This window comes from Rousettus aegyptiacus, unplaced genomic scaffold (genome assembly GCF_014176215.1).
Source record: "Rousettus aegyptiacus isolate mRouAeg1 unplaced genomic scaffold, mRouAeg1.p scaffold_m13_p_7, whole genome shotgun sequence".
NCBI lineage: Eukaryota > Metazoa > Chordata > Mammalia > Chiroptera > Pteropodidae > Rousettus > Rousettus aegyptiacus.
In genome coordinates, this window is record NW_023416310.1 from 72,570,349 (window position 1) to 72,597,914 (window position 27,566).

The 27,566-nt window shown below is 44.2% G+C and overlaps 2 protein-coding genes and 2 pseudogenes across 5 annotated transcripts in view; 2 read left to right on the forward strand and 2 right to left on the reverse strand.

The window, feature by feature from the left end:
- LOC107515913 (radial spoke head 10 homolog B) overlaps positions 1–7,474 on the forward strand; it is a 34,293-nt gene extending 26,819 nt beyond the window's left edge. For 2 of the 4 annotated variants that reach the window (XM_036224481.1, XM_016155160.2), the window contains 3 exons: positions 427–520; positions 5,963–6,161; positions 7,089–7,474. In XM_036224481.1, coding sequence (XP_036080374.1) covers positions 427–520; positions 5,963–6,161; positions 7,089–7,260 — 465 coding nt within the window. In that variant the 3' untranslated portion in view covers positions 7,261–7,474. The remainder of the gene's footprint in view (positions 1–426; positions 521–5,962; positions 6,162–7,088) is intronic. The other 2 variants (XM_036224482.1, XM_036224483.1) reach the window with 2 other exon arrangements.
- LOC118606261 lies at positions 2,156–2,261 on the reverse strand (annotated as a pseudogene).
- Positions 7,475–9,174: 1,700 nt separating the features above from the next.
- On the reverse strand, positions 9,175–26,900 carry CCZ1 (CCZ1 homolog, vacuolar protein trafficking and biogenesis associated). The gene is made up of 15 exons (XM_016155166.2): positions 26,712–26,900; positions 25,605–25,702; positions 25,418–25,511; positions 25,041–25,118; positions 24,649–24,696; positions 23,993–24,076; positions 22,762–22,937; positions 20,818–20,899; positions 18,935–18,996; positions 18,364–18,475; positions 14,280–14,313; positions 13,496–13,613; positions 11,017–11,175; positions 10,603–10,730; positions 9,175–9,521 (listed from the first exon to the last, which is right to left on the reverse strand). Exons 1-15 carry the CDS (start codon positions 26,811–26,813, stop codon positions 9,466–9,468), a joined length of 1,431 nt encoding a protein of 476 aa, XP_016010652.2. The 5' UTR covers positions 26,814–26,900; the 3' UTR covers positions 9,175–9,465.
- On the forward strand, positions 18,633–18,752 carry LOC118606042 (annotated as a pseudogene).
- Positions 26,901–27,566: the final 666 nt, after the last annotated feature.

The window sequence follows — 27,566 nt, forward strand, 5'->3', positions numbered from 1 at the left end:
GACTCGGGGCAAAAGTCGGGGTGGGTTTGGGACATGTTAGGCTTAAGGGGCCTGATGAGACGTCCCGGTGGTCACAGCAAGTGGCGCAGCTGGATACGCAAGCCTGGAGTTGGAGAGGTGAGATCTCGCTGGGGACAGACGTGGGCGTGAACAGCCTATGTATGGTAATAAAGCCATTGATATATAAATGTAAGTAAATACTACTTTCTCAAATCTTTGGTTTCTTGGGGGGAGTCTTTCAGCAGAGATAACTTATTTACTTACTTAATGGTAAAAATATCAATATTTAGGCAGTTTAAAAAGTCAAATAAGCTTAAAGAAAATGGCTTCATTAACAATTTTCTAATCATAATATATAAAAATAGTTTTAGTCCCTAATGATGCATAAGTAATATTTTGCCTTTTTTTTTTTCTTTAACATAAAAGGCCAAGGTCGGCAAGTCGCTAAGTGATGAAGGAATTTCCAAAATGAATTTTAAATCTTCAAGAAAGGGGCTGACCTTTTTATTATCACAAAAAGGTGAACGTAAAACTTTTAATTTTTACAAACTGTTGCCTATAAGTGACAAAGTTTATAAAAAATGTACAACCACCTTTTAAAAAATATATACGTAATTAGTGATTCTGCTTCCTGGCTCGACAGAATTTACTTTTAAGGTATGACCTTACTGAAGTAGGTCTGTTTTGGGGGCATTTTCCCAGTTTTACTGATCTAAGTGGCTTACAGTGCTGTGTAAGTTTAAGATGGGCAGCACAGTGATCTGACTTACATACATCAGGAAACGGTTGCTGCGTGATGGGGACTCAGGATGTCCTTGTAACACCTTTCATAGAACCACGCAGCTTTAAGGATGGTCATGCCGTACAGCCATCTACCCCCCCACCCCCCCACCCCGTACTTCCTTATCTTATAGATAAGATTGTACCTTTTGAGCACCTTCGTCCATCCCCTGCCTCTTACAACCACAAATCTGATTTCTTTTTGAATTTTTTAAGGTTCCACATCTAAATAAAATACAGTAATTGTCTTTCTCCGACTTCTTTCACTTAGCGTAATGCCCTCGTCTGTCTGTGTCGTTGCAAATGGCAGGGTCTCCTCCTCTTTTATGGCAGAATTCTATTGTATGTACCTAACACGACTCCTTAACCATTCACAGGTGGATGGGCCTGGGGTTGTCTCCATGTCTTGGCTACTGTAGGTAATGCTGCTGTGACCGGAGGGGTGTAGACATCTCTTCGACACTGTGTTTCCATTTTCTCTGGATGAATACCCAGAAGTGGGATAGCCGGATCACGTGGTAATTCAGTTTTTAATTTTCGAGGAACCTCCACGTTTTCCATGGTGGCCGCACCAAGTTACGCCGGCATTTGGTCTCGTCTTTCTGAGGACAGACGTTCTGACAGGCATGAGGCGATACCGCGCTGTGGTTTTGATTTGCATTTCCCTAGTGATTGGTGATGCTCAGCATTTTTTCGTGTACCTGTTGACCATTTCTGTATCTTCTTTGGAAAAATGTCTATGGGGATCCATTGCCCATTTTTTTAATTGGATTTTTTTTCTATTGAGTTGTATGAAAATATATTTTAGATATTAAACACTTATCAGATACATGGTCTGCAGATACTTTTTCCTCCTCCATAGGCTGCCTTTCCATTTCGTTGGTTTCTGTTGCTGTGTGGAAGCTCGCGAGTGTGATGAAGTCCCAACTGTTTCTGATTTTGTTGCTTGTACTTTAGGTATCATATCCAAAATAGCATCACCAAGACCCATGTCAAGCTTTTTATTCCTATGTTTTCTTCTAGGACTTTTATGGTTTCCAGTCTTATGTTTAAATCTTCAAACCATTTCAAGATAATTTTTTGTGAGCGGAGTAAGATGGGGTCTAATTTCATTCTTTTACATGTGAATATCCAATTTTCGCAGTGCCATTTATGGAAAAGATTGTCTTTTCTCCATGGAATCGTCTTGGCTCCCTAGTCAAATATTAGTTGACTGTATACACATAGGTTTATTTCTGGGCTCTTGATTCTGTTCTCTACAACACAGCTGAAAATCAGGAAGTGTGATACATTGGACTTAGGATTGCTTTGGCTATCTTTTTTTTTTTTTTAGGTGGGGCAACCCCTTTATTTATTTATTTATTTTATTTTTTTATGCCTACAGCACCTGGTCTTCCATCCAAGTACTAACCAGGCCCGATCCTGCTTAGCTTCCGAGATCAGACGAGATCGGGCGCGTTCAGGGTAGCATGGTTGTAGACAGTGTTGGAATCTTGATAGGGATTCCATTGGATCTGTATTGACATTTTACCATTAATTCTTCCAATTCATAAATACGAGAAGCCCTTCCATTGAATTTCCTTCGTCGTTGACTTAAAGTATTTGGAGTAGAGATACTTCACCTCCTTGGTTAAATTTATTCCTATGTATTAGTTTTAATGGTATTGTAAATGAGATCATTTTCCTTTTCAGATAATTTGTTAAGTGTATAGAATGTTACTGATTTTTGTATCCTGCAACTTTACTGAATTCATTCATTAGCTCTATCAGCTTTTTGGTGGAATCTTAGGATTCCATACACATGAAATGATGTCCTCTACAAAGAGACAGTTTTACATATTTTCCAATTCCGAGGCCTTTTCTTTTTCTTGCCTAACTGCTCTGGCTATAACTTCCGGTGCTAGGCTGAAGAGGAGTGGTCAGCGTGGGTACCCTCTTGTTGTCCCTAATCTTAGAGGAAAACCTTCCAGTCTTCCACCACTGAATATGACGTTAGCTGTGGGATCCACCTTATACAGCCTTTGTTAACGTTGAGGCACGTTCCTTCTATACTTGAGATTTGATCCATGAACAGAGGTGGAATTTCGTCAGATGCTTTTTTTTTCTGTATTGAGGTGCGATCTTTCCTTTCGTTCTATTAATGCGATGTGCTGAACCGATGGACTTGCATGTGCCGAACCGCCCTGGCACCCCGGGGACAAATCCCATGCGATCGCGTGCTGCCGGATTTGGTCGGCTAGCGAGTCACGGAGGAGCTGTGCGCCTGCGGCCATCGGCGACGTTGGCCAGGGACAAATCCCATGCGATCATGTGCTGCCGAATTCGGTCGGCTAGCGAGTCACGGAGGAGTTGTGTGCCCGCGGCCATCGGCGATGTGGGCCTGCAGGTCTTCGTCGTGGTGGAGTCCTTGTCTGCGTCTCCATCAGTGCGATGCCGACTTTGTGAAGAGAGTCTGCGTGCTCCCTCCTTTTCGCTTTGTTTTTTTGGAAGCGTTTGAGAAGGACTGGCATTTTAATTTTTTACACGTTTGGTAAAGTTCACTCATGAAGCCACTGGGTCCTGGGCATATCTGTTAGATTTTTGGTTCCCGACTCAGTCTCCTTACTGGTAATTGGTCTGTTCAGATTTCCTATTTCTTCCTGCTTCAGTCTTGGTAGATTGTATGTTTCTAAGAACTTTTCCATTTATTCTAGGTTTTCCAGGTTGTCGGCATATCGTTGCTCATAGAGCCTTGGATGATCCTTTGTATGTCTATGTTGTCAGTTTATGTTTCCATTTTCTTTTATAATTCTGTTGATTTGGGTCCTCTTTTTCCTGTGCTTAGTCAACCTACAAGTTTATCCATTTTTTCTTTCAAAGAACAAACTGAGTGTTTGTTAATCTTTTCTATTGCATTTGCGGACTTGTTTTTGCGGCCTGACGTGGTCTATCCCAGGAAGCATTTCATGTGTGCTGGAGAAGAGTGTGTGTAATCTGCTGTCAGACGAAATGCTCTCCATGCGTCTGTCAGGTCCATCTGGTCTAAGCGATGATCAGATCTGCTGTTTCCTTATTGTCTAGATGATCCAGTCCTTGTTGAGAGTGGGGTCTTTGCCCATTATTATTATTTTTGCTCTGTTTTTGCTTTATATATATACAGGCGCTCCGATGTTGGGTGCATATTTACAATCGTTATATCTCGATGGACTGACCCCTTTATGATCATGTGACCTTCCTTTCTCTTTCTGCTATTTTCAGTTTAAAGGATCTTGTCTGACGTAAGTAGAGCTACCTTGCTGCTTTGGGGTCACCATTCACTTGTGACGTCACTCTCAATCTATGCGTGCCTTTAAGGCTAAAGTGAGTTATTACAGGTAGCATATTATTGGATCGTCTTTTTTTTCCATTCTGCCATTCTGTCTTCTGATTGGAAGACTTAATCCTTTTACATTTAAAGTAATTACTGGCAGGTAAGGACTTATAGTTGCCATTTTGCTAACTGTCTTCTGGCTATTTTGGACACCCATTTTTCCTTGTTTCTTATCCTTCTGTGTTTTTTAAAGTGAATTATGCACTACTATCACCGTATTACAGAATCTAGCTTTGACGACGTATAACCGTTGCCAGTGAGTTTTATGCTACCTTCTTATGTTTTTATGAAGACAATTAGCATCCTTTTACTTCTACCCAAGAACTCCTGTTAGCATTCTCGCGGGATGCGGCTGGGGTGGAGGTTCCCACGAAGTGACCCGCAATGTCCACCACGGGCTCCTTTCCTCCTGGAAGAACCACAGGCTCGGGGAGACCTGTGCCGGCCCGGAGAGGGGCAGCGTGGTCAGCGGTGTGGTCAGCGGTGTGGTCAGCGCACAGCGGCTGCCCCGTCCCTCCCGCCGTGCTCCGTCTCGCCCTCTGAGGGGCAGGCTGGTCCTAGGATCCAGAATTATGACCAGAGAAAATTTATAGTATTAAATGTTTTCACTATTAAATAAGAAAATATAGTAACCCAAACATTCTGTTCAAAAGGCTGGAAGGCAGGAATAAAAAAAATACAAGGAGAACAGGAAGAAGGCATTAAAAAAAAAAAAACAAACTCACACATTATATGAGAAATACTAAAACTGATCATCCAGGTTCCTTAAGTAAAAAAATAATATAGATATCCTCAACCTAGTATAGTCAGAATAAAGGTGATAAACACACATACCAAGGAGGAAAAAGTAACCAGATAAGAGTTTTCTAAGCACGGTAAAAGAATGCTGCATATACCTCTAAGCTAATAAATTTGAAAAAATTTTTAATTGGTTTTCTAGGAAGATATTAATAAAAGTAGACTCAAGAAAACAGAAGACCTGAGTAATTATAAGAGAAAAACTGTCAAAATTACTTCCCCGAATTTAATTTTTATGAGCAAGTTTTCTAAAAAGTTTAAGGAAACACTAAGAATTAGTCTCATATTTAAAAACAATTCCCAAGCATAAAGCTTTGTTCATTTAACATTAGCATAACCAAGATATAAAAACCTGATAGAGGTTAAAAATGATGACAGACCGGCTGTTTCTGTCCAGAGACATGAAAGCCATGCAGGGCGGGATTCAGGGAAGGCAGAGGCGGCCCTGGTGAGGGTCCTCCCGCCTCTCGAGGTCCCCCCCAAAATCGTGTTTGTGACCATGTTTTGTGACAAGCTGTCACCGTGAGAGCTGAAATGCGAGCGGAGAGAGACAGACCGCCAACCGCTACAAAACCCGCGTGGTCTCGGAAGGCGGACAGCAGGCAAGGGAAAGCACGCGCCTTGATATTCGAGTGAGAGTTAAAATCCTCTTTGATCATCTGCTTAATGCAAACTGCCTTTAAAGACAATGCATGCGAAAACCAAGTTTTCTTTTCCCCCCTGGAACATGGAAATTGTTGCAAACTTTCTAAAATTTTAACGCAAGACAACCAAAATACTTAAGCGATTCAGAGAAAAAGGACAGGGAGGGCCCAGGAGGCTGCAGGGACGCTGCCACCTCGCGCCAGGCGGTCAGCCGAAGCGGGCCGCACCTCCGAGCCCTCGCAAGCCAGAGGGGACAGACGCATCGCCCCATCAGGGGGGACGGGGCACCCGCCAGGCGCCCAGCAAACGGGCAGAACCAGAACGCGGACAAAGACTCCCGAGTTACTGCTGAATTGGGTGAAGGTTCACTTAAATTAAACTTTCTTCCAGAGAAAAAAGAAAAGCCCAAGGAGGAGGAGAAGGACAAGCTCAGCGCGGGGCTGAGCAGCGTGTGCGTCTTCTTCATGAACACGCTGTTCCAGGCGCACAAGCGCGAAGAGGTGCTCAGGGAGAACGTGGAGGCGCAGCGGCTGCTCCGCGCAGAGCTGGCCAAGCAGAGGGAGGCGGAGGATGGCGAGCTGGAAGCCAAGTAACTTCGCCACACCTCCCAGCTCCCCCCCCCCCCCCCCCCCCCCCCCCGCTCAGCCTCAGCCTCTCAGTCATATTCTCTCTCTCTCTTTCCCCCTCCTCCCTCCATCTCCCTGTCTCGCTGTCTGGAGGCCAGGAGCTTCAGGGCCAGGTGCTTTCAAGAAAAGTATGCCACTACCTAGGGGTGGCGGGTCCTCTCGTGGTACCAAGAACCTCAGCCACGCAGAGGAACCCTGCTTCTGGGGCCCCTGCTCTCCCCTGGTTGTCTAAGGTGCTGACACCTGTGTCCCCAGGTTCACACAAAGAGGCAACGTGACAGAGTGGCTGAGTCAGGCCACAGACCAAGTCTGTCTGGGTTCAAATCCCGGCCCCGGCCCTGAACACTTGCAAGACCCTCGGCAAGCTCACTGAGTGCCTCAGCCTCCCTGAGGGGCTATCATGAGCATCGAGTGAGCTAACATTCGTGAAGCATCTAGAACCATGCCCGGCACATGGAGAGCACCCCGAAAGTGCCACACTTACCGTTCCAGAACCACTGTCCGGGCTCGGTTCTACGCCGGAGTGTCGGTCCAGAGTACAAACACCAGCTTTCTGTACAGTGCCTCTCAGGCCTGTGGGTGCGTCGAAGGAGGCGCTAAAGGGTCTTAAACAACAAGACCACGGAGTGTTTTAAAAGGCCACCTACTGGCTTCTGTGTCATACAGAGAAAAGTGGTCCACACGAACCTTCGGCTGTGTGAGAATTGTGTCTTGGGTTTTCTAGATGGGGCATCACTTTTTATTTTGGCAAAGTGACGATCATTTACAATCTCATTTACAAAAACGTTGAAATTCAGGGATGGACTACTTTATACCGTATAGAGCATAAAAACTGGTTTTGAAATGACAAAGAAAAAAAAATACCTTCTTGTGTTTGCTTCCTGTGTTAGGCTGAATAGCTTGAGGGAGGAAGAGGCCAAAAGACAAGACTATGAGGTCGACATCACCGTGATCAAGGAACCGGTGGACGCCCCATCCAGGAGTTTCACGATGAGCCCCCCGAAAGAGGAGACGGTGGTGTCCCAGTCCAAATCCATCACAAGTAAGAGAAAGAGAAGATAGGTTACTGGCTTTGCGAATGAGCACAGGAACAGATGTAAACGTTCAGAATCGAAGCACTGTTACAAATTTCCTGATGAATAAAGTGGTTTGTTTTACTTTTGTCTCAGTGTTTTTGAAATACCACTGTGTTTCGGTTCCTTCGGGCTGGATCACTGAAACGCCTGCATTTTGAAAAGTGAGCTGAATGAAAATCCATGTATATATGGGTGTTAAATGAGTGTATTTAATATGATTTTTAACAAAATCAAAGTATCGGTAGTGAAGCTCAGGATCCCATAAAACCGATCGGGAATCGGTGAGAAGTGGATGAAGTTATTATAACATTTCTTCGGTCCCCCCAGCCCCAGCCCCAAACGGCAACTCTGCCTCCTGTAACCGCCCTGTGCCCAAAGCCTACCTGTCCTTCACACGCCTCCGCGTCTACGGCTCTTTCCTCGGTCCTTTCCTGTCGAGTCCCACAGCCCCACAAACGTCACACGGACCAAAGGCCAAACCACTGACCCAGGAGCAGGTGTGCCATCAGCAGTTAAATGAATACTTTAAGTCTGTTAGAAAATATCAGAGCTAATAATTTGCGTTAAAATTTAAGAGTAGCCACCAAAAGCATAAAAATACAACCTATAGCTTCCAAACTAGCGGAAAGAAGAAAACTATCCTCCAACATAAAGCGGGGAAAAGGGAAAACAACAAAGAACAAGGATGGAAACGGAAAACAGAAGTTGGTGGGGAAAAGCGCAGATACCAGCAATCGCCAGTGTAACAGGTGACACTCACCCTTCCCTCCCCAAAACCCTCCGCCCGAAAGTAGTAAGATTGGATTAAAAAAATCAAGGGAAACATTTTTGACAAAACCATATGGAAAGGATGAAAACAGAGAAAGAAAACCAGGAAAATCTAATCAAGATGGCCGGAACGGCAAGCAATAGTAAAGGCAGATAAAACAATTTAAAACAAACATCCCCGTAAGAGAGATACAAATCAAAATGAGCAAAGGACAACCAACCAAAAAGATGCATTACTAGTCTGCGTCTTCCATACCGGCCTTGCAAAAGCTGACAACTAAGGGGGGAAAAGTTACAATCACAATGGAAGAAACAGGTGAGGAAAATCAGTATTGACTAAGGCTACAATGTAAACAACTAAAAAGTCTGAGCACACACAGAAACCAGAATGCAACAGAGACAAATACTGGCTACATTTAAAGTTTAAAAAAATGCAACAATTTCAAATGATACACCAGAGACTACCATCTGATTATATTGCAATTGATAAGTCGGCAGTGGATGCATGCCTAATATCATTAGAAACTAAAACACACACTCTTAAGTAACCCCTGGGTTAAGAGGGTATCATAATGGGAATTGTGAACTGTGTAAGACTGGGTGACGGTGAGAATACTGCAAATCCATGAGGTCCTTCCGTCTCCCCTCACGCAGCAGGCTCACACGGGTCAGGTGAGGACACTGGAGCCTGTGTTGGGGACGGGGCGGCGCCACTTTCTAGACCGTACCTGGCTAGTTTCATTCACACTCGGGGATGTCCAGACCACTACAAGCCAGGTTAAATGACATCCAGCCTGGCTGCATCTCGGCTCTGAAGCTGCATGCCGAGTGTGACCACCCGGGAGTTCTACATGACGAAGGACAGCTTTATGTTGAGACCACACTGGGGCACTTTGCTTAAATGCTCTGTTATCATACGTAGCCTAAAAAATCACGTTAGTCCTCAAGACAAAAACCTAGGCTAACAGTTACTCTGAGCAAAGGCCCTAGTGCGCCACTTCAGGTCTAGTGACCAGGGAAGGGACCCCAACCCTGAGCTCTAGCTGCTTGAATATCCCCAAGGACAGGTCAAGGACCCACTGGACAGTGAGGTCTGCAAACAGGCAACAGGAAACTCAATGCAAAACCAGAATTTTAAAAAGTTTTAACAATTTATTAGTCTTATTTTCCAGTAAAATATTCACATAATGTCAAAAGAATGGAAAGACAGAGATGTAGCCGACTGCCTTCAGTTAATTCCACATAAATATTTAAAATCTAAAAACTTCAGGGGATCATCAGACTGAGTAGAAATTTGATTCTTCAAAGCAAGTATTGCTTTACTATTGTCATTAATTCAGTCAATAATATGACCAATAACCTGCAGTGGTAAACGAAACGCTTGCTGAGTTTTTAAAAAGATGTTTCGGTGAGCCATTATCAGTCAATCCAAGAAGAATATGTTATTGAATTGCGTTGCGCAAAGTTTCTTTACCTCTTCTGCAAAAAGAACAGAAAACAGTAAGGAACAGAGGTTTCCACTTAAAAGTTACATATTAGTACCTTAAATTCTTCTAAAATAACCCTGGGAATAAACAAATACCTGCATTAATTTGGATCTTAAATCCTAGAAGCCTGGGTAAAAAATGTGAATAAACTGAGACGGCAAAAGCATATCACACCCCTGAGACTTCAATGCTGCTTAACATGGAGAAACCCTGCTGCGTCGGGTCTGAGAAAACTCAAACCCAGCACCCAGGGTGCCTGCGACACCCACGGCTTAGGGGCTCATGGGGTCAGGAGCACGACGTCGCAAACCCTGAGAGGCCTGAAGCCACAGCACAAACACTGTTGCTGCAATCCACGGAGGCGACGTGGTCCTGACTCGACTCCCACCGTAACGAGGCTCGTCTGTACTGACGTTTCTAATGCACGCAGCTCTTGTGTTCATGAAACAGAAAACTTCAGTGGACGCCTTAGAAGACGCACAAAAAAGCAGCCTCACACCTAGCTTCTCTTCCAGGTGCTACCCGGGGTGCCCGCACTGTCCGCTCCTTGCTCCGGGTCTCTCTCAGAGCAGCAAGGGGGCCTGATGCAGTGACGGCGGCATGCCCTTCCCTCCAGGGCACAGACGCGGTCAGGGCCAGGCAAAGCGGCTGTCGGCAGCCCCAGGAGCCGAGGAGCAGACCAACTGCTTCGGCTGCAAGACGGAAGGGAACTTCTGCGTCGCAAGGCTGCCTGCGCGCAGAGGCGGCTGAAGACTGCCACGTGACCCTGGCAGCGCTCGCCTAAGTGCGTGTCCTCATCACGGGAAATAAAAATAGGGTTTGTTTCCCTTTAGCATTATAACAATAATGCTTTGGGCCAAGTTCCCCGTGATACAGGAATTTTTTCACACTTTTTAAAAGAAACTAAGCTATTGAAAAACAATGAAATGACATTTCCTTTAAGCAACAGAGGCTTCTGCTCAGAATCTCAACAGTCACGATGTTCTGTTCAGTGTTTTTCTTAGTGCGCTGAAAACGCAGTAGTTTTTAAACATCAATGGCATTAAAATTCTCAAACACCAAATCCTATTTACCGTTTACTTCAATCAGGTTTGCATTTTTTTGATTCAAAATAACATATAGTTCCCGCTGATCAGACTTTTTCCCAACGACCCAATAATCGCTCATCGCTTTCACGATGATTTCTTCATCTTCGTCCACTCTGTAAGACAAGAATTTTAAAATGCCACGGTTTATCATAAATACAGCCAGGTTGTGAAAAACAATCTAAAATAAGGAACAGGAAACGTCAGTCACGTGGGAAGTTCAGGGAGTCGCATCCGAGTGACCAGTGACCTCTGGGCTTGATGATCTGCTGAGAAATGGCCCCCCAAAAGGTGGGTATTGTGAGCCCCTGCAAGGGGGCCCTGGGTCACTTGGTTTTGAAGATGACTTTAATGTCTCTTATTAGAAAGGGGGCACCGAATTTGACAGGTGGTTCGATTTACCTGGTAAAATCGCTGTTGATGTCACCCAGAATCTTCATTAAATCCGGGTGAACAGACGTAAGCGACACACTGGGAGTTTTCCTCATGTGAATTGTACTTTTCTCTGCTAAATTCATATGGTTGAAGTAGATAAACTTAAACTGCGGTTCTTTTTCAGACCTGTGAAAATGCCATTGAAATGGGAACATTCTGAAAGAATAAATTATCCAAACTCTACCACGACACTGTTGAAACTTTACATCAGTGAGGCTAAGCCTTGTATTTTCAATGGCTGGACCTTCAAACTAAGCAGCTCGGTTAAGATGAGACAGGCTCCTCGTTCATTAGTAAGTTACTTGGTATCTGTGAGGTGCTCGATATGATGAAATTTTCCAGAGCTGGAGTGTATTTTTTAAAACCAAAAATATTTTAACCGTTTTGTGATGATTTTCCCAAAACTATGATGTTTTATAAATGGCAATCACTCGGTTATTCCCTGAATTTTTAAAAAATGCAAACTAAATCAATACAGGCCTTTTATCTTCTAGTGGAGGGCGTCAGCAAATTTGGCCATTTTTCTAAGTAAAGTTCGACTGGAACGCTGCCACACCCAGCATTTGGGAGCCGGTTGCTGCTTTCACACGGGAACGACAGCTGAGTAGTTGCAACACATACAGCCCCCAAATCTGGAACAGGCCGGGCACGAAGGCCGCGGTCCTGACCCCAAGGGCCTCACACACACTGCACCCCATCAACAAGGCCCTTGAGATGGCGCCTTAGATGCCACTGGGGCCTTCTTCCTCCTTCGGGGCTGCCCCCAGCTTCTCTGGGATATGAGTTGTGGAGGTCCCAGGACCGGAGCATAAAATGGTTTGATTTGGGTGAGAAGGATTTCCAGAAGAAAAACACATTACCTTTGTACTCGAAATCTTTTTATCTTTAGTTGATATTTATGGTCTGGCAAGCAGTATCTCCTCATATGTACAATCTCAGAAGCATCTTAAGGTCAAGTCTCAAAGATAAGAACTACATTTCTAGAATTCCTATCTTTGGGCACGCCCCTAAACTGTGTGAGCTTATGCCAGGGACCCTATCTTTCAGGGGGCTCATGACCCCTGTACAGTGGGTCTCTTTAACAGTCAAAAAACTGTCCTCTAGAACAGACAGATGTGCACTAAAACATGGATAGCAAAATCTTAATTGCAGAGTGTAAGTAGGGGGCATATGGGTGTGCACGATACAATTTTTGCAACTTTCCTATGTCTGAAAATTTTCATAATAAAATACTGGAGCGAAAACTCTCTAATGACACAGTAGTTAATCTCCCAGGCCGTCTCCTTTCTTCCACACAACCCCAAGCACAGTTCACCCTGTTTGTGAAACAGAAGGTGCCTGACGGCAGGTTCACCTCTGGAAACGTGTTGCTGAGTTGCCTGAAACGTCCCATCTCCCGAAAGCGCACACAGAACAGTTAGCACGGCCGGGAGCGGCCTGGGCCTCGGGGGTGCAGAGGTCGCTACACTCTGTCGCTCTCTGCTCGTGGTGTGCATGATGCAACAGATTTGAGTCACTTATGTCTCCTTCAAAATAAAGAATCTGGCAGTTTAATGGTGAAAGAAAAATTAAATGATTTAACATCACTGTCTAGGTGTAAGTTGATCTGGCACTTTCTTTAGTCTTGTCAAAAACGAAGTAAGCTGTCAACAGCAACAATCCACCCACAGACACCGAACCTAAACGCACTTTCAGTCGGGGCCCGTTTGTAACCTCTCCATGGTGCTCACGTAAGACCACGCACTGTGCATATAACAAATGATCACTACCAACGAGGACGTATACAACCTCATGCGCTTTAGTAACTCCTCAGCCACGTGGCAAGTCCACAGAAGAGGGCTTCTATTTCTCAAAGTCCTGTCCATTTACTCGCTTTACATGGAGGAGAGAGCAGAAAGAGGTTCGGCGACTTAAGAGCTTAGAACCCAGACGAGTCTGACCTTGAGTCTCCTGCTGCCCGGCACGGAGCCCTGCAGGCTGCCAGACTCAGTGCCAACGCCCTAATGGCTTCCGGCACAGCCAGCGTCACCCCGCCCGCTTCTACACAGCGTGGCAGAGTGTTCCTGGTCCATGCAAAGCAAAAGCCTGCAGGTTACGCCTGCCAGTGTGAATTTCGCAATCGGGGCTGGTCGAGCAGGATGTGAATGGCACTCACCAGGCCAAGGCCACAGGCAGCAAACCTAAGCCTTGCGTTCATGCTCCGATCAGGGCAAAGCTGAGGGGATGCATTAATGGAGACCCAGCCCCAACCATCAGCGAGGGGTAGGAACCCAAGAACGGTTCCCCAGAAAGCTTTCCAGACAGGGCTGAACAGCACACTGCTGTTCTCTGGATTCAGAGAAAAACACGAATGTCAATTTTCTGTCTATATTCTTAAGTGAAAACCACCCTTACTCTTCCCAAACCAGTTAGATGCTCGAAAGTAAACATGAATTGAAGTACAAACCCAGAGACTCTTTTGTTGATGTTAAACTGCTCACAAATGTCAGACGCCAGCACCGTGAGCTGGGGCCCAACAATGCCATCCAGTCTTCGGCAAAAATCCAGCGTAGGCTGTACAGAGGCTGCCAAGAAATTTTTAAAAAGTGTTATGATATTCTGTGTTTAAAAGGTCATTATCCGTCTTAAGAAGGATTTTATCATCTTTACTGAATTAACAATTCGAGTTAAGCTTTTACTGGATCCAGGAGATAAAACAATCAAATGATCAGCTCTCCCCACCTACCCCGCCCTCCTCAAATAGAAGAGAAACCGAAGAATCAAAGTTAGTTATATTTAAGATGGAAAAAAAAAAAAAATCAAAGACGTATTTCATTGTGAATGTCGAGTTAAACACGGCCTTTGGGTGGTAAATTGCTTGCCCACCCCGAGTAGACCTAAGGTCAAACATGTCTTTAGCAAACGTTACACAGAACTCATGGGCCAGGTGCTGCTTGGCACTTCACAGCCATTACTTCATTTAATCCTCAAAGCCCCCTGTAAAATGGGTACCACTGTGATCGTCCCATAGTCAGGGAGGTGCAGAAAGGTGCCCTGACCCTGCTGCTGACAAGTGGGACAACTAGGGCTTGAAAATACTAGAAAGAGCTAGTTAAGACGACAGAGGTGCAGCGCCTGATACAGGCGCTACGTTGCCATGACAACATATTCTCCACTTAGGAATACACCGCAGCGAACTGTACAGAGGACAGGCTTATCTGAGGGGGGAGTCAGAGACAGGGTGTACCTACCGTCGATCATAAAGCACACGGCTGCGCTCATGGCCTGGGAGGGAAAACGAACCAGAGATTACAAAATGGAACAAAAAAGATGACTTAATCACCAGATGCAGTGACCTTGTCTGACCCTTGAACAAATCGACTTAAAGATACTTCTTAGCCAATTGGAGAACTGTGGACTGGATATCGGAGGATATTAAGGAAGAATGGTTTACTTCATGGAGTGTGATTAGCATGATGGCTGTGTGAAAACAGATGTTCTCAGAGACGCAAATTGAAGTATTTACGAGTGAAATGACAAGACTTAAAATGCTCTGGCCAAAAAAAAAAAAACATGTAGAGAAGACAGCTGAAAGATCACCATCTTGTTAATTAATTAAGCTGTGTGACGGGTATCTGAGATTCATTTTTTGAGTCTGTTTCTGTGTACGTTTGAAATTTCCATTAACGCGATTAAAAACCAGAGCAAATTAATGTCACCTTGTCTCACTTTTTATTATAACAATTATTGCAATTAGGACATTAGCAAGTCCCAGCAACTTACATCAACGAAGATCATAAATAACCAAAATGGTTAAGTTTGTCAAAGCAATGTATAGTGTTAAAAACACATCAGACAGAACATACTGATTTATGATTTAAAAAAAAAAAAAAAAGCAAACGACTTCCTTCTCTGGGGCCCGTTCCCACAGGCAACTACTTTTGATCACTTCGGGTCACGGAGTTTCACCACTGCCACCTGCAGACGGCACAGCGAGCCCCCCAGTTCCGTCAGGATGGATGTGACGCGTCATCTGCCTTACTCCTCCTCTCTGGCTTACGGCCACTCTAGTTCCCTCACTGGTCACCTCGCAGCCCTAGATGGCTCGTTTCTCATGCCACTAGCTACAGGTTCGAGCTGCTGAGTCGCTAACTTCTGAAAAGAGGACAGGTGGTGTGCCCCTGCGCCTCTCTCCTCTTCCGCCTCTATCAGCTATGGCTATTCTGACATGGTCACAGTTGGTAACATCTACGTTATTCTGTAACTAAATCATAATTACTATTTGCCTATAAACAGGTTGCAAAATTGGTGGCTTACAGGCCTGTTCCACCCAGTATGTTTCTTTGTGTGTAATTTTGACTTAGATGCCAACTAGTTTTCTTCCGTATTTCCAATTTTCAGCCTCTCCCGAAATGCCAGGATATCTGGGACCCTTGGCCCTGCAACCTGAGGCTCTCCAGTGGAGCTGAGCAGCGGCCGGAGAAAATTATAAAAAATATGTAAATTTTCCGAGGGAAACTGTCCTAAGGGTGGGCAGCAAACAGAGGGATGAAAATCTACTACAGTATTTGTAGCTTTCTGGCTATCAACACCTATATTAAAAAGAAGATCTCAAATCTATAACATAACCTTCCATCTTAAGACTTTGGAAAAGGTAAGAGCAAATTAACCCTAAAGCGAGCACAAGGAAGAATATAACATAGATTAGAGCAGAAATAAATGAAACAGGGAAAGAAAAACTGAAAAAAAGAAACCAAAACTTGGTTTTTGGAAAAGATCAATGAAATTAAAAAAACTTTAGTTAAACCTCTAGACCAAGCAAAAAAGAAAGACTCGAATTACTAAAATGAGGAATGAAGGAAGAGCTATCATTGCTGACTTTATAGGGAGGAAAAAAGATTCGAAGACTACGATACCATAAAAAACTATATACCAACAAATTGAATAACTTAAGCAAAATGGACAAATTCCTAGAAAGATACAAACTACTGACAGTGACCCAAGAAGAAATAGAAAATCAGAAAAAAATCTGAAACAAGAGACTAACTTGTAATTTAAAAATTTCCAACAAAGAAAAGCCCAGATGTAGATGGCTTCACTGTGACCAAACATTTAAAGAATTAACATCAGCCCTTCGCAAAGTTTTCTAAAAAAATAGGCGGGGATGGCCCTTATTCTGAGGCAGGTATTACCCTGACGCCCAAACCAGAGACTTTGAAAGAAAGCAAGCCACTACCCCTTGCGGGCCCCGAGCCCGTGCGGGATCAGCTGGACCTACTGGGGGCCGAGACCAAGGTCAGCAACTCGGGTGGTCAGTTGTGTCTGTGTGACCAACCCAATAAAACTGTGGCCGTCGAGGCTCGGGTGACTTCCGTGGGCGGCGGCACTGCACGTGTGCTGTCATGCTGGGAGGGACAGGCCGTGCTGTCCGCACGGCTGCGCCGGGAGAGGACGCCTGGGAGCTGGCACCGGGCGACTCCGGATCCTGCCCCTTCTCCCTCTTCCCTCGGCTGACGTTAGTCTGTACGTTTCGCTGTAATCAACTGTAAATGTGAGTGTAGTGGCTGCTCCGAGTCCTTCCTGTGAACTGCTGAACCTGAGGGTGGTCTTGGGGACCCCCGAACCAGCAGTTGGTGTCAGGTGTGAGGGTAGCCTTGGGGACTCGTGCACTCTGCAGCTAGAAACCATTCAATTGAATTATATTTCAATAAAGCTGTTTAAAAACTCTCTCTTTAACTTAACCATGATGCATCGACACATCCAAAATTATATCTGTTGGCCGACTTTAAAAATGGAAATCGGGCTCGCATTCCCTTCATTAACGGTTCTAAGCCACAGAACCGGAAGAGGGTGATTTTAGCTTGATACAAAAATGGACTTTTCCCTCTTCCACCTGCCATTAACTCGATGTTGAAATCCCAGAACTGACCCCCCCTCTCCTTCCTCCCATAGTTCTCTCTCTTGCTATTTTATCTTATGTTCTAAGGCTGGGCAACTTATCTTGAACCTAATGAATTTCTTATGTCAAAAATTATGTCTTCAGGGGTAAGGAGCTGAGGGCTTATTGCTAAATGGGTACAGAATTTGGGGTGAAAAGTTTTGGAAATGGTGGTGATGGCTGCACAACACTGTGGATGTATCTATTTAATGTCACTGAATTGTCCTCTTAAAATGGTTAACATAAATTTTATGTGATACGTATCTCACAATAAAAAATACATTATATTTTCAAGTTTAACACAACCTCGACTCCGTCACATGGTTCTGTCGGCTTTCTAGACACTTCTCTAACCTCTGTGAATACTAATTTTTAGGAGTTCTCTTTTGTTCCCAGTCATTTTGTTTCTCTCAGGACCTAAGTGTTGTTCTAATCACACTCAAGAATGAGGGAACCGGAAGGCTGACCGGGGCGGGGGGCCTCGCTCGGGGGAGGGACGAGGGCAGCAGTTTTGGGGCACACCGCGACGCCGGAAGGAGAAGGACCTGGTTCTCGGGTGCTGACACCCGTGTTAGCCCTGCCAGGTCTCCCCAGATCGTTTCCTTTCCAGAAAAAGACACCGAGTTCTCCCCCGGGATAGGCGCGCAGCGCCTGCCTGTGTCGAGGGGCGACTGAACGGCTCACAGTCCTCGCTTCGCTTACTCCCTACTCCAGACTCCCGAGGCAGCTGCCACCCAGCCGGGGCTTCTCCGGGCACCCTTCCCGCTCACCTCCCAGGCTTCAGCCCCCGCCGCTCTCCTGTCAGGCGTCACCCCCACCTCCCTTTCCATCTTCCCTCCACCTCTATGGCCATCTCCCCCCTGTGCTCTCAGGGCATCATTTCCAAGTCTCTACGAATGAAAACAAAACTGTACCCTCAAGAGGGACAGAAAACACACATATACGCTTGGCCTCCTTTTTTGAACTAAAACCTGCCTTAAAAAAAACACCCCAACCTAACGTAAATATATATCCTTGCAAGGCGACATCCTGATAGACACCAAGACTGTCCTTATGTATGAGCAAGTCTACGGTTTTAAAACCAGAGCGAAGGCAGTGCTCACTGGAGTGCGGGCGGGCGGCACCAGAGGGCACCCGACCAAGAGACGACCCGAGCCTTGGCGGCCTTGTCCGGGCGAGCACGCAGGACAGCACGGCCCTGGACAGCTACTTGCCTACGAATGACCAAACGATTTAACAGGAGCTGAGACAACTATCCCCTAAGACACCCGTGTTGAGTTTTACAGTTATAACTTCCAGCATCTGTCCTGAGAAACATTTCAGACATTTGCATGCCTGTTCGCGTACACGTGCAAGACGGGCTTACTTTAATACTGATCTGTAAAAACAGCGGTTACCTTATAAACGATTAAATGGAGTGCCTCATAAGTGTCATCTGTATTTACAAAGATTTTGGGGAATCTGCATTTGGCTTCTGGATCATTAAGGTTCATGGGTCCGGTTAGAAATCTGAAAAGTAAGCACAGAGATAACTCAATTTAATTAGGCATATTATAAATACGAATATATAAATGGAGTACATGCCTACTTAATATACGGCCATTTGGGGGGGAAGCTAGCCGCTATTGGAAAACACCAAATCGGAATATGAAAAAGTAATAGCTTTGTCTACGGCCATGCCACTGTGAATTTGCCCAATCCTATCTGATCTTGGAAGCTAAGCAGGGTCGGGCCTGGCTAGTACGTGGATGGGAGACCACCTTAGGAAGACCAGGTGCTGTAGGCGTTAAAAAAAAAAAAAAAGAAAGAAAGAAAAAGTAATAGTTTTAATTCATTGGAAAGAACAGAATTTCCTTTGCTGATTATTGTCAATAAAACAGCACAAGGGTAATTCGGTGTTCGTGATTTTATCTTTACCAAAAAAGATAATAAAATCCAACACGGTACCTGGAAGAACAGAAGTCCTACCTTCCGTAGTGCTGAAGATTTCCCGGCATTTCTGCCCTTATGGGAGAATCCCTTCCTGCCAGCTGGAAACAAATTTAATGTTGAGAAATGACTTATCAGACTTTCTACTTTTAAAGCTTTCGAAAACAGCATTCCTAGCTACTAGTTGGCTCCATGACATTTTTCTCATCAATTCCCCATATTCCTCCCTATTAGAAAAAGGGAGGAGTTCTGGTTGAAAACTCACTGATTTCAACCAGAACTATTATAACCCTAAATTCCATATATTGATGTAGTACCATTTATAGCAATAACTGAAATCCCCTATGTGGTCAATAGGCGATGACAGAAATGACTCAACTTCACCTCTTAGCACCCCTACAGGGAATACTCCTTTCCTATTTTCTAGCTGTGGAAACGGAAGTTCACTGACGCACATGGCTCCTAGGTAGCAGGGCTGGGCGCCACCCCCAAGCCTGTCTGATGTCAAGGCCTTCAGCCATGCCATCGTGGCTCTGCACAGATTTGTATCTGTAGCACACTCCTAGTTTCTTTCGCTGAAGATACACTATTTCCACGTGCGTAGCGAAAAAAAAATCCAAACCCAATAGTCATGTTAGCTAAAACTTTCCTTCTAAAAAATTTCAATCGATGTTTAATCTACATAAAATTTAGCATGTTATGGCAAATGAAGGCTTGAAAACCATAGTCCATGCAACAGTAAAGGCGCACAGATATCTCTCACATGAGAAGACCGCACACGCCCGTGTTCACATCGCCGTGTTGGACACTGTGGCTTCCCGTTTTACCAGCCCGCTCCTCCGGCCTGATATAAAGCACCGTTATCTGCTGTTGTAACTGAACCATCAAACACAGAAAAGCCTCCTGAAGTGATCCTCCTGAGGGGGGCGCTGTGAGCAGGGGCTTAGCATCAGGCAGACCCTGAGACCAAGGCCCAGCTCCGCTGCTTACTAGCTGGGTGGCCCTGGGCAAGTCACTTAAGCTGCTTAAGCCTGGGTATCCTACCTATAAGATGGAGATGCGGTACCCAGCTTTTAGAATGGCTGTCAGGAGATGCGCGTTTGCCAGGCACTTAGTACAGTGCCTGGCATACGGCGCACACTCCATGAACATTAGCCACTGTATTCGAACCACCTAGAAAGAAACTAAGGGGAGGGCCAGGGGCTTCTCAAAACCTTGCTTTCAATTTCTTATCAAAGGTATTTTTCTTGTTTTAAGTCATGGCTTTAAAATAACGGAGGGAGAGACGCAGAGAGGAGCATGCACGTGCACCTGGCCTAAGATGATGACTTGATGGGCTAGGAATACTTTCTGCTTCCAGCTAGTTAAAGCTACGACGGGATACTCTGGGGAGCACGCTGTGGTATTATTTATAATATTATATTTTCTCTGCAGAAAATCAAGAAATTAAGCACCAGAGTGGAAAAGCCACGCAGGCAACATAACATCAATTCAAAGTTTGGTCACACGTTTATGATGAAAAGACAATAGGACTAACCATTGTTTTGGCCAAGATCCCTGGCTTTTTCAGAGCTCCCAGTACTGTATGTAAAACCCAGTTTTTTTCCCTCTACTCAATGAACTGCTCCTCTTTAAAACATACTTTTGCTATTGCATTTGAACATGATAAAATGAAGAGCTGACATATACGGTTTTCTGTGCAAGTTATACACAACTAAATATACTAAATATCATGCTAGTAATATAAAATATAGATCAGAACTGTCCCGCCCATAACCACATTACTGCGTCGTCTTCCCCAGCACACCAAACCTGTATGTAAACATACACACATGCACACACATGCACACGCACGCACACACACACACACACACACGTCTGCCTGTCTATCCAAAGAAAGAGCTAGTAGCACTCAATCATACCTCAGGTTCAATATGCCTCGGAAATAGAGATGTGGTGAGGTATTTGTATAAAATTCTCATGTCGTCTTGTTCTAATCCGCTCCTGAAACACCAGAAAGGTACTGTTAAGTCTGGAAGCAGTCTTCTGTCTTTCCATGTCCCTATGCAAAGTGCATCTTTCTTCTTTCATATGATATCAAGAGGCCCTTTCCTGGACTGGGAACTTCAAGAAGGAATGAACTACACTTAAGTCCCAGCTCTAGAACTTTATCCTGACTTGCTAAAGGCGGCTACTATGTAGTCTTATATTTTATATGCCATTGAAAATAAAGAGTTGCAACTTGACTCTCTGGTTGAATTCCACGCAGGATTCTTCAGGGAGATTAATGACCACACACTCCAGTTCCGGTCGAAGGTTTCTCTTTGCTTTCTGGGTTACGCAGTAATGCCATCTTCTTTCATCTGGTATCCCAGAAAATACCGGGATGCTGTGGACCCGAAATTGGTCCTTCTCTTAGAAGTGAATGTGGATTATAATACTGATTTCCGTGTAGGCGAAAGGAGGAAAAGTTCAGGCAAACCATCTGATCTGAAACGAGGCAGGAACGAGCAGCACGTGGAAAAAGTCCTGAGACCAGCAGCCATCGGACTCTTTGAAGTCGTTCATTTAGGTGGGAACATCAACAATGAGTCTGCACTTCAGGTTTTTCTGTTCAAGGTAACTGAACAAATCACGAGGAAATCTCACTACATAAATGGAGCCTCTCTCCCCCTTTTCCGGAGAAATGACAGGTTAGTGCGGTCGGGTCTGTCCTGGCGCACAAGTGTGCCCACCTCCCGGGGCTCCCCTGCTTTTCTCTGACCCCTTTCTCTTTCCCTACCGCGTCTCCTATTTCGAGGTTTGATTTTCATACTGTCTTGTCCACCATTAAAATTAGAAGGAAGCCCCATGCCCTTAGCAGGTTTGTTTTGTTTCCTGCCTGGCAGAGAGAGAGGTTCCGGGTCTAAAGTTAAGGTCAAGATAGAAGAAGCGCTTGGGAACACTTAGTGCTTGTCCTGTGACACCACCAACTCTGAAATGATCTCGCGGCCAACGAGGCAGATGGAATTTCCACACGGAACACACAGAAAGGTCACCCGCTTTTTCTGTGGCAGAAATAAATGAGGTAAGGGGGGAAAAGAGAAAAACAAGTCCTGGATGTTCCTTTCAAGACATAAACGATGAGTGCCGGTGAGGAGGGGCTGCTGAACGGGGAGAAGACGGTACAGAGAGAATGACGAGCTGGACAGCGACCTCTGCAGCTGTGCTTCCGATCGCAGCAGCTGCTGGGCACATCTGGCTACCGAGCTCTCCAGATGTGGCTGGTTGAAATGACTGTAAAATACATGCTGGGTTTTTAAGATTCGGCACAAAAAGACTAGCTCATTAATAATTATGTTATTACATGTTGAAATGTTTTAGAAATACCAGACCAAAACATATATTTTATAATTAATTTCACCAGTTTTTTAATTCTATTGTGGCTACTAGCAGTTTTAAAGTTAACACATGTGGCTGGCATTTCGTTCTTATTGGACACTGAGTAGAAAACACCCTATGACAGGAAATGACAGACAACACTTAACGACTTACTATATGCCCTGTGCTATACCATTTTGTGGAAGATGTTTTTGGAAAAACACCAAAATAAAAATAGGATTCTAAAACCTAGCTTGATAAAACATCTTCTCCACCTTTCACTGAGCCAGTTGTAAACTCCCCTGCTTGGTAATTTTAAACAGAATCGCCCTAGTTTTGGTTTAAATAATCACCGCTATATTTTGACAGTATCTAGAAAGATGCTTCCTGCTTTGCCCCTTGCGGTTAGTTTCAGCGTGACAACCTGCCATCCATCCAGTCACTGCTATTTTTATTATCCCAAAAGATTTTCTTCTTTTACATGCCAAGCCTTAGGGTGTACCTACCAGATTAGTTGGTCGTTATAGAGAAAGGCAGTGTATTTGACTATACTCAGGCTTTCCTCCATTCTATTAATAAAGGACTGGATTTTCAAATAAGTCATTTTATCCAATGGGAAGAAGCTGATTCCACCAAAAATGTCAAGTAGATCGCACGACTGCAAGTGCAACGTTTGCAAATACTATGGGAAAAATAAGGCATAACATTTATTTATTTGAATCTTTTTCTTAATAGTACTCTTTGACAACTGAAATTAATTAGTCTTAACTTATGGTACAACTAGATACTAGCAAATAGCATTCTGACAAGACCAACAGGTAGGTGAGCCATAGGTAACTGGATTTGAAAATATAAAGTTCCAAATCAATATCAAGTTTCAATTCAATTTCAAAATACAAAGTTCAAACGCAGCTAGTTAATGTTTATTCAGTATAGTGTTTTACCTCTTTAAAGTACTTAATTCCTTATATTAGGGCTCAAATTAGGTTAACCTCATTAGGGACCCATACAGTGATATCACGGACAGACAGTGCCATCTTACACTAAAATCATGTTGGAAGGACATGAGGTCAGTTGTACCCACTGATGTGTAAGAGAATGAAAAAGACAAAAACAGGAACCAGGAGATATTATAAGAGTGAATAATGATGTTCATTAAAGTGAACAAATAAGTAATTCACACAACCAAAATGATTTAAAAATAGATATCGAAGGTCATTCAGGGAGAAAATAAACTGGATTTGACCAGAGGTTGGGTGAGAGATGAGAAATCAATTTACAGTGGAAAAGAATGGGAGCTGTTTAGGGACATTCATTTATCACCTGGGAAAAATTACACTAATAACCCCTAACGTGAGATAAAGTCTGCGTCACAGCCAAATACTTTAATCTTCAGTCAACACACTACGCCTGTTTAGAGAATACACTCAATACACAAGAACGTGGGACTCAGGTTGAAGAGTTTAATTTTGCTCCTGAACCAATCTACCACACAGCAAGTTCACGTTCGAGGAAGCCCGCTCGATGCAGGTGGAAAAGGATGAAGCAAAACGATATTTCAAGACATCGGGTCAGAAAGAGTCAAGGGTACGAGTCTGGTGAGTTTCCGCACTGGTCTGGTTTTGCCACAATTTTCAAGCTGACTTTTTTGTGTATGAGAAACAAATCTGTCTGTATAGATCTCTAAGGGGCTATTTGAATACTATCGAAATTATAAATAAAATTCACAATACTTACCCGATGGAAGAATTTCTCTAATCTTTCTTTTAGGAGCTTGACACCTCCATCTTCCATGGCTCTCAGAAATGTACCATTAAAAAGCTAATGGTGTAAAAGATTTTGAAAAGTCAATTTCCTATGCCCTTCAATTACCCAGTCTAACAAGTTCTTCTTTTACTTTTAATTACTATGGCTTATTTAATTTCCCCAATTCCTTTTATATGCAAAAGATATTTCTATGAGAAAGGATGAGTTATAAGTCACAAAAAATTACCACACTGTTAAGTGATGTTATAATTTTTATGAAATCACCAAATTGTTTTGGGCATGTTTTTAACCTTCACTATTACCTAAGTTCAGCTTTATATAAATATCGCCAGACTTCTTAAACTATATAAATATCTGCAGTATGTATTTCCCTCAAGAACATGGACTGTCTTGTTCACCAATGGGAATACATTCCTAGTACAAGGCCAGGAACAGAGCAGGACTCAAACTCTGAATAAGTGTATGCATAAACTTCAATACTGTTCCAAAGGACCTATTATTTCCTCCCATAAAACAGATAGACAATCGCCTTGTGGTCATCTAAAGAATTGAGAACTACTTTTAAACAACTCCTGTAAATAGGGGTAAGTGGTTAGCTTTAATTCAGAAAAAAACGTCATGCTTACCTTGTACATGCTGTAGCATTGCTGGAGCACTGAGCTATAAACCTTGTCCTACAAACAACACAAAGACATGGCATGAGACTCTATTCAAAGGAAAAAATTTGATTATACAGCAGAGGTACAATGACCCTTGGTGAAGCAATATGCTTATAAACCTGGTATTTAAATTTGATTATAAACCAATGAGCCTAATTTTAGGAGTGCTTTTAAATACAGATGATTAGTAGCATGCATTAGTGAGGTAGGATGTATAAACATTTTGATAAGATTGTGCTAATGTAAACAACAGAAATACAACTTCACTGTGTACCCTGAGAAACTTCTGCAAAAGTGACATGGCTTAAATTTGAACAAGTTACTCAACATAGTTTGTTAAGTAACAAACGACACCTTACCAACAACTCCTCCTCTTGATATTCAACAATTGGTTTTCCATCTTTACTTTGCTTTTCAATGATAGGATTCCGCACAACCTACAAAATTTGATAAACTGATATTACATAATGAGTCAATTATATGTTTTTAATTTCTCCTAAATTAAAAAATGTGTACATGTCGCAACTTCTTAAAACACAAACACAAAAACACAACTTCTTAAAACAGCCCCAAGAACAAATACACCAAATAGGAGTTTGATTAGAAAGCTGCAACCAACTTTATTGTAATTTCACTTTGATGCAACAGCCAGAGGACTTTCCTAAATTCCCAAACGTAAAGATCACCCATAACTTTACTATACAAATTAAAAAAGATGTACTATGTATGTAAATACCATGACCATCCAGAAATTTTCTTCTGGTTCATTGAAGAACTGTCTATTCTTCTGTGTATGTAAAGATTTTGCAGGTTTTGATGGACTAAAGGTCCTAAAAAGGTTAAAAGAATATGTTGGGGACAATTGTCCAGTATAAATTCTAAGAATTCACTGAGCTTTGCAAATGTACATTTAAAAGCATTACCTTGTAAATTGTACAATAGCTTCACATAATCCGACATTTCTAATTTTTTCATTCTTCTCTACTTCATTTGGATAATAAAACAAAATTTTATTTTCCTCCTAAAATATGAAAAACCAAAATCACATTAACATAAACACTTTCTCACATTAGCTGTTGCAAATGCTAAGTTTAACAACAACCTCTCATGTCATACGTACTAAAGGCAAACAACAAAACCCCAAAATAAAAAACTTTTAGCAAAACAAGAATTGTCTTCTCACTGTTTAAATAACGCCTACCAGCCTGAAAGACAATTAAGTCACAAGTCATCTAAAGAAGCACTAGACAGTTACTCTGAAACTCCATATTTGCAGTTCTTTCCTCACGTTAATTTGTAATAAATACACCAACGCTTGCAAAATATAAGCGTGTGGCGTGCACAGGTGCATAAACTTACACCTCCCCGGGAATTAAACCCAGCAAGTTCACGGATATTTAGACTGACAGCCTTTAAAAGACTGTGATTTGCTGCCAATAAAACGTAGCTCTGGACATCTTTGAGGAAGTCACTGTCCCCACCTAAAATGAAGAAAACAAAACAAAAAAACTCCTAGAACTTATTTACTTATTAACTAAAAAAAAAAAACCCAGAAACTTTCCAAGGGTCCTCTACGCCTGCATTATTCTAGGTTTACGGTCCACCGTCCTTGTTCCACGCTTCTCCTAGTTGGAAACTTCCAGTAAGAGACATCAACTCAATTCTAATCACTCAATTTTAATCACGGAATTGCTGCAAAGTGAAAACCGACCCCAACTGCGTGGAGTGATCAACGTGACAAACCTTCATTCAACACGCAAGCATGGATCGGGGACCTGAGGCAGACGCTGCCTACGTCGTCTGGCCCCCGCGGGACCCCCGGGCCCAGGCGCACAGCTGGAGCACCCTGGGTCAATGCTCGAGGAGCGCAGAGTGACAGGAGCTGCCCCTGCACCGGGCCGGCCGGGGCCGCCTCCGGGGCGCACCCCGCGGCTCCCTCGGCCCGACGCCGCCCGCCGTCCAGCCAAGCCGCACCCCCGGACCCTCCTCGGCCGCCGGCTGACGCCCGCGCGCAGCCCCGCTCCGCGTACCTCTCCCTCGCGCGGCCCGAAGCGCGGGTTGTAGATGAAGAAGCTGAGCAGCGCCGGCGGGAACTGCTTCTCCTGGGCCGCCCCGGCCGCCGCCGCCGCCATCCCGGCCCGGCCCCCCACCTCGGGAGCCTCCTTCTGCGGGTCCCGAGACAGCCGCCGCCGGGAGACCGCACTTCCGCCTGGCTAACGGTCGCCCCGGAAGTGATCGCCGCCGGCCCGGAAGCAGAAGCGGCCGCGCAGCGTCCCCTGCTGGCGCGCTCGCCTGGGTTGGTTTCTGGCAGGTGTTTCTCAGACGAAGTAAGGTGAAGGTAAAATTTCGTTTTTTTTTTTTTGTTTGCGCCCAGATTTCTGTCATGGCTTAAAGGGAAGGCTGTTTGTTTAAAGAAAAATGGATGGAGCATAGTTGTTTTGTAGGCGGGAGCGTGAAGGCGCACAGAAAGCCCCTGCGTTGAAGAAACACGCTTAGGGGCAGACGGCATACGGCGGGCGCGCGCCCAGCTTCAACACCCACTGGGTCCCTCCAGGCATTTGAGGGTTTTTTTTTTTTTTTTTTTAATCCCAGTTTGACCACTGGGATCGAACCAAACCGACAGGACTTTGCACTTACCCCAGTTCGGCTGGTTCCAGGCAGAGAGGTTACAGCAGATCTGAAGGCACTGACCTTGGGGGTCGGGAGGCTGGGCGGCGCCCTGGCCCAAACCTGGGTTTTGGCACACAGGGCATCACCCTTTCTAGCTTTGGGGGAATTTACCTACTTTTGAGTCCTGTGGTTTGTGACACGGTTGGAATGGCCCGTTACTTCTGGTATTTGGAGTTCAATCCCGTCCAGCCGACTGGCCGAACTCAAAAAGACCT